The 6,912-nt window shown below is 41.9% G+C and overlaps 1 protein-coding gene across 3 annotated transcripts; it reads left to right on the forward strand.

Moving 5' to 3' along the window:
• The first annotated feature begins 3,552 nt into the window (after positions 1-3,552).
• Positions 3,553-6,355, forward strand: LOC306996544 (zona pellucida sperm-binding protein 4-like). 3 transcript variants are annotated; one of them, XM_079609147.1, is made up of 10 exons: positions 3,623-3,794; positions 3,868-4,102; positions 4,163-4,430; positions 4,506-4,693; positions 4,767-4,864; positions 4,933-5,090; positions 5,171-5,363; positions 5,428-5,575; positions 5,660-5,732; positions 5,817-6,306. In XM_079609147.1, exons 4-10 carry the CDS (start codon positions 4,688-4,690, stop codon positions 5,891-5,893), a joined length of 753 nt encoding a protein of 250 aa, XP_079465273.1. In that variant the 5' UTR covers positions 3,623-3,794; positions 3,868-4,102; positions 4,163-4,430; positions 4,506-4,687; the 3' UTR covers positions 5,894-6,306. The 3 variants fall into 3 exon arrangements, with proteins under 3 accessions (XP_079465271.1, XP_079465272.1, XP_079465273.1); XM_079609146.1 differs by having other exon boundaries at positions 3,566-4,102; XM_079609145.1 differs by having other exon boundaries at positions 3,553-4,430; positions 5,817-6,355.
• Positions 6,356-6,912: the final 557 nt, after the last annotated feature.

Below are 6,912 nucleotides of genomic sequence, written 5' to 3' on the forward strand. Positions count from 1 at the left end.
ACTTTACTTTTATCCCAAGTTTATTACAGCACTTTTTTTTCAGGATAGTTCTAGTAATGTTTGAGAAGTAGACTGGTTTAAGCATTATTCCCTAACTATTATATCCACCCTAGGATGCTGTCCAAGGCCTTGTTTACACCTAGTACTAAGCATTTAAAAAAAAAAAAAACGATCACCAGTTAACTGGTGACTCAAAAAATGGGCGTTTTTTTTTTGTTTGAGCTTGTCTATTTTTGATCTCTTCCAGAGGTAGTTAAACATATTTAACCAGATTACTTTCATAGAGTAGATCAGGGATGGGCAACTTCAGTCCTGGAGGGCCACTGTCCTGCAGAGTTTAGCTCCAACCCTAATTAAACACACCTGAACAAGCTAATCAATGTTTTCAGGATTACTAGAAAAGAGTTTTTGTCAGGGTTGAAGCTAAACTCTGTAGGACAGTGGCCCTCCAGGACCGAAATTGAACATCCCTGGAGTAGATGCTCATGTGTTTGAACATCTGCAAACTTAGACCCTCTCCTTTAAGAGATCAGGACAGAAGTGGACAAATGAGACCAATTAAAACACCAGGTGTAAAAAGGAATTTCTACTTGTGATACGATCAACCAAAATGCACCTTAATACCAGGTGTGAACAGGACTTGAAAGCATTGCATATGTGCCCATGCAAGAATTGCCCTTATGAGTTCTTGAAGAGTGTGCACTTTCACATGACTAGTTATTTGGTCTTAAAGTCTCTCTGTGGTTAATTTTATCCCTTACAGGGATAGTTCACCCAATTATGAAATTTACCCTATGATTTACTCACCCTCAAATCATCCTAAGTGTATGTGACCTTCTTTCAGACGAACACAATCTGAGTTATATTAAATGTCCCGGCTCTTCCAAGCTTTAGTCAGTTTAAATTTTAGTCAATAGTGTTTATATATATAAAAAAAAATTATTACACGAACACATAAATTCACCTCAGAAGGCTTTCATATACCCCCACAAAGCCGTGTGGATTACTTTTATGATGGATGGAAGCACTTTGATGGGCTTAGTAAATCATGGGGTCATTTTTATTTTTGGGTGAACAAACCCTTTAAATGTCAAGTCTTTTATTGTCAGATGCACAGAACAACACACGGTTAACTGGCATTTAAATTATTTTGACAAGACACCGCATAGTAACCTGACATTACGTAACATAATATACTAGGTGCAAACAGTTAACTAAAGTGACACTGTATAAATGACTAAAGAAAAGTGAAGAGAGATGGTCATTGTCCATTTAGGAGCCTGATGGCCCTTGGGGAAAAAACTGTTATCCAGTCTTTGTGTGCGGGCCCGGATGATTCGGTATCGCCTACCTGAAGGCAGCAGGGTAAAAAGACTGAAGGATGGATGGTAACAGTCTCTTAGAATCCTGCCCGCTTTCTTGAGGCATCGTGTGTGGTAGATGTCCTGTAGGGCTGGGAGCTTCCTTCCGATGATGAACTCTGCAGACCTAACCACACTGCGTAGGATTTTTCTATCCCTGTCAATGCAGCTCCCATACCAGTCAGTGTGCTCTCAATTGTACATCTATAGAAGTTAGTGAGGATGACTGGGTCCATGCCAAACTTCTTCAGTCTCTTCAAGAAGAATAGTCGTTTCCGGGCCGCTTTGACCACCTTGTCCGTGTGAGCAGACCAGGTAAGGTCATTGCTGATGTTGACCCCGAGTAACTTAAAACAGCTGACCTTTTCCACTATATATCCATTGATGTGCAGGGGTACATGCTCCTCCCTATGTCTCCTCCTAAAGTCCACAATCATCTCCTTAGTTTTGCTGACATTGAGAGAGAGGTTGTTGTTATGGCACCATGTCAGCAGAGTGTCGACCTCCTCTCTGTAGGCTGACTCATCTCCGTCAGAAATGCAGCCCACAATGGTTGTGTCATCAGCAAACTTCACAATGAGGTTGGAACTGTGGTTTACTTCGCAGTCATGTGTGAACAGGGAGAACAATAGAGGGCTGAGCACACAGCCCTGGGGCGTGCCTGTGTTGGTGATTAGTGTGGATGAGGTGCAGTCACCGATTATCACCACCTGTGGCCTCCCCGTCAGGAAGTTGTGGATCCACTTACATAGGGAGATGTTTAGTCCCAGATCCACGAGCTTGGAGACGAGTCTGGAGGGGATGATGGTGCTGAATGCAGAGCTGTAATCAATGAACAGCATTCTCACCTACGTATTCCCATTGTCCAGGTGGGAGAGAGCGGTGTGCATGGTCAGGGCGATAGCATCAACTGTAGACCTATTGCACCGATATGCAAACTGCATAGGGTCCAGGGTGGGGGGCAACGAGGAGCAGATTAATGGTTTGACCAGCCGATCAAAACACTTCATTGTGATAGAGGTCAGTGCTATCGGCCGATAGTCCTTCATGTTGGTTGCTTCTTAGGAACGATGTCCTCAATGCAGTGATGGATAAAGCTGGAAACAGTATCTGTATATTCGTTAATGTTCCCATCTGCTGCCTCTCTAAACATCAGCCAGTCAGTGGTCTCAAAACAATCCTGGAGAATCGCAACACTCTCATCACTCCATTTTTAAACACATTTTTAAAACTCATCTTTGATTTCCAAAATTACATATTTTAAAAAACAAACCTTGGAAAAGTTATTCACGCCTTAAAATTGCTTGAATGTAACTACACTGTTGCCTCATTTAGTATACGTGGTTCTACGAATATGCAACAATTAGCCCCGCCTCCATTCACTCACACCAGTTCAGAAATCCACAAGTTGACGTGTTTTAACAGTTTAGAGAAATAATGTTTTTGAACGCTTTCATTGTGAAATCTATTATTTGCATTTGTCCCAATGGAGACAATGGTGATGGCAGCAGGTAAAATAGTTTCATAATATGTTTAGTTGAAGAGAAAAACTTTGGATGGAGCCCATCCTCATCTGACAAGACAATAAATGTGCATTTCAATAAATTTGGGATATAATATCGCCTTATAATTTCAGGGCTAGGGTTAGGTTGGTTGGTTATTTTTACAGCTAGAACATGACGGCTGCACAAATAGATTTTTAAATGCCAGTCACAGTTTTTATTATATGTCTTACTGTAGTATTGTAATTTTAGGGATGAAATAATAATAATGTATTGTGGGACGCACCAATTTCAGGGCTGTCACCCTAAGTTGTCGTCTGCCCAGGAAAACTCAAAGAAAAAACTTTTCCATTTTTAGTACGTCGTTGTTGTGTAAACATACCCTAAATACACAGGCCTTTTGCCATGAAAACCGCAAGATGTAAAAAAAAAAACATATATAATCCAGAATAGCCAAAACATCAAATAGCCTATCAAATTAAGCTAATGAAGGAGAAAACAAAGGTTGATTTCAGAATGAAAGAAATTGTACTAGCATACTATTCAGAATTCAGCTCAATATGTGCTTTTGTGTTTGTTCAAAAAGTGTGGAAAGGTTACAAAAATTATAATAATTGTAAGAACCAATAGAATCACGCATTGCATAGACTCCCACGCATACAAGTCTGGAGAATCATGACTGTTAATGAAGAGGGATGGATTATCATTAATTAGCCAAAGTCTGTATGGTACAAAAATACCAAAGGGCAGCATCTCAGCAGTGTGACTAGCTGTTGAACAATGGCAGGAAGTTGGTGTGCTCTTCAGTCTCTGGCACTTTGTATTTGGCTCCTTGCGTTCAGTCATGCTGTTCCACAGTGGAGTAATCTGCCCCAGAATCCTCAAACTCTGATGTTCCAGCAAACTGACCAGCGGTTTCAACAGCAAGCAAGTCAACAATATCCTCGGCCAGTTCAACAGCAAGCTAGTCAACAATATCCTCGGCCAGTTCAACAACAATCTAGTCAACAGTTTCCTCAGTCAGTTCAACAGCAATCTAGTCAACAATTTCCTCGGCCAGTTCAACAACAATCTAGTCAACAGTTTCCTCAGTCAGTTCAACAGCAATCTAGTCAACAATTTCCTCGGCCAGTTCAACAACAAACTAGTCAACAGTTTCCTCAGTCAGTTCAACAGCAAGCTAGTCAACAGTTTCTTCGGCCAGTTCAACAGCAAGCTAGTCAACAGATTCCTCAGTCAGTTCAACAGCAAGCTAGTCAACAGTTTCCTCAGTCAGTTCAACCGCAAGCTAATCAGCAGTTTCAACAGCAAGCTAGTCAACAGTTTCCTCAGTCAGTTCAACAGCAAGCTAGTCAACAGTTTCCTCAGTCAGTTCAACCGCAAGCTAGTCAGCAGTTTTCTCAGCAGTTTCAGCCTAAGCAGCCAGTGGCACAGGCAGAGCCCCTTGACAAATGTGCTGTAGCTGATTATGAGCAGATTCAATGTGGACCACCTGGTATCAGTGGTGCTGAGTGTGCAGCTATCAACTGCTGCTTTAACGGACAGCAGTGTTACTATGGGAAGGCTGGTAAGATTGAGTCAATGCAAAGTGTTCATGTTAAACTGATTTTCAGCAATAACCTGCTCTTGTAACTCATTCCAGTGACTGTCCAGTGTATAAGAGATGGTCAGTTTGTGGTAGTGGTGGCTAGAGATGTTACGCTGCCTCGACTGAGCCTGGATTCTGTCCGTCTCTTGGGTGGAAGTGACCCATCTTGCAGTCCTGTGGGATCCACACCTTTCTTTGCTATATACCAGTTCCCTGTCACTGCATGTGGCACGAGCATGATTGTGAGTAGCTGCTTGTTTTATTTTTCTGTGTGGCTTAGGATGGACTGGATGCTAACAGTGTTACTATTTGCAGGAGGACAGTGGATATGTGGTGTATGAAAACCGAATGATCTCCTCGTATGAAGTGGGTATTGGACCACTTGGTTCCATCACAAGGGACAGCCATTTTGAGTAGGTGACCTATGCTTTATCATAAATGTTAATCATTGACAACTGCTACAAGCTCATGGTTTGTCCAGGCTTCTCTTCCAGTGTAGGTACTCTGCTACTTCTGTGGAAGCTCTGGTTGTTGAGGTCAACAGTGTTCCTCCACCTCCACCAGTAGCTGCTCCTGGACCCCTCAGGGTTGAGCTTAGACTGGCAAATGGTCAATGTGTCACTAAAGGCTGTGCAGAAGGTAAGTGTTTGTCCCAAGTGTGCCTAAAGCCTCACAAACTCCAGGTTGCAGCAGTTTCTAGTTAAACACTCTATCCTCAGGGGACGAGGCGTACACATCCTACTACAGTGGTGCTGATTATCCAATTACAAAAGTCCTGCGAGAACCTGTGTATGTTGAGGTGCGCATTTTGGAGAGGACCGACCCCAACATTGTCCTGATGCTGGGACATTGCTGGGCGACACAAACCCCCAGTCCACTCAGTCTACCCCAATGGGACCTTCTGGTTGATGGGTGAGTAAGGCCAGTCTTTATCCATGTGCTGTAAGGCTTTTCTGACTGACTCTTTGCCTTTCAGATGCCCTTACCAGGATGATCGTTACCTGACCACATTGGTTCCAATGGCTGGATCTTCTGGTCTTCAGTTCCCAACCCACTACAAGCGCTTTGTTGTGAAGATGTTCACATTTGTAGATCCAGCATCACTGGCTCCTCTGCAGGAAACCGTATGCTCCGCAGCCTTACCTCAAGCCTTAATATTACTTATTTTTATAGTGAATTATATGGCTTAACCCTTTCCCCTCTGTTAGATCTTCATCCACTGTAGTACAGCGGTGTGCCATCCCTCTTCTGGCTCCTGTGAGCAAAGCTGCACTAGGAAAAGTGAGTGCTTGCTGTAAATTGACTTCAGGCACAACATTTATTTAAATGCCTCATGCTTCTATCACTTTTTTTTGTTTGTTTTAGGAAGAGATGCGCACATCAAGACCATCTCTAGTGGGCAAACTGTGGTGTCTAGTGGAGAAGTTATCCTGGTCATGTGAATTTAGTTTTTTAATAAACTTCCTGAAACTCAACATTAGTTTCTCTCTGGTATTGATTTCTGACTGGAGTTGGATGTTTCGTGATTGTTCTCAGTTTGATTTATAGGGCTGCACTACTAAACCCTTTATTTTGTGCAATGAGGTTTTAGACTTAAGTTAAATGGTTTGGGTAGAAGCTTGGCCCATTTAGTTCAACTATTTGCTAAGCTCTAGTTGCTAACTTGGGGCCCCTCAAATTAAGGCTTGTGTAACTTCTGATTGTGGCTTTACGTTTGACTTTATGGCTGGACTAACATAACTGCATGTATTGATACTCAAGCATGCCCAATCCCCTGTAAGGTCACTTTTTTTTTTTTTTTTTCTTTAGTCATGCAAGTAAAGCATTATCTGGAATAAAATGTGTATCAACCTGTACTTTACTTTTATCCCAAGTTTATTACAGCACTTTTTTTTCAGGATAGTTCTAGTAATGTTTGAGAAGTAGACTGGTTTAAGCATTATTCCCTAACTATTATATCCACCCTAGGATGCTGTCCAAGGCCTTGTTTACACCTAGTACTAAGCATTTAAAAAAAAAAAAACGATCACCAGTTAACTGGTGACTCAAAAAATGGGCGTTTTTTTTTTTGTTTGAGCTTGTCTATTTTTGATCTCTTCCAGAGGTAGTTAAACATATTTAACCAGATTACTTTCATAGAGTAGATCAGGGATGGGCAACTTCAGTCCTGGAGGGCCACTGTCCTGCAGAGTTTAGCTCCAACCCTAATTAAACACACCTGAACAAGCTAATCAATGTTTTCAGGATTACTAGAAAATAGTTTTTGTCAGGGTTGAAGCTAAACTCTGTAGGACAGTGGCCCTCCAGGACCGAAATTGAACATCCCTGGAGTAGATGCTCATGTGTTTGAACATCTGCAAACTTAGACCCTCTCCTTTAAGAGATCAGGACAGAAGTGGACAAATGAGACCAATTAAAACACCAGGTGTAAAAAGGAATTTCTACTTGTGATACGATCAAC

The sequence above is a fragment of the Phoxinus phoxinus genome (genome assembly GCF_949152265.1).
Source record: "Phoxinus phoxinus genome assembly, chromosome: 4".
Classification (NCBI taxonomy): Eukaryota; Metazoa; Chordata; class Actinopteri; order Cypriniformes; family Leuciscidae; genus Phoxinus; species Phoxinus phoxinus.

What these genes read in the sequence shown, in the direction of transcription:
- LOC306996544 (XM_079609145.1), top strand. Translation starts at nt 3,644, where the DNA reads ATGGCAGGAAGTTGGTGTGCTCTTCAGTCTCTGGCACTTTGTATTTGG. An exon ending in GTGTTACTATGGGAAGGCTG is followed by an intron (nt 4,431 to 4,505) that starts GTAAGATTGAGT and finishes AACTCATTCCAG; the next exon opens with TGACTGTCCAGTGTATAAGA. An exon ending in CATGTGGCACGAGCATGATT is followed by an intron (nt 4,694 to 4,766) that starts GTGAGTAGCTGC and finishes TACTATTTGCAG; the next exon opens with GAGGACAGTGGATATGTGGT.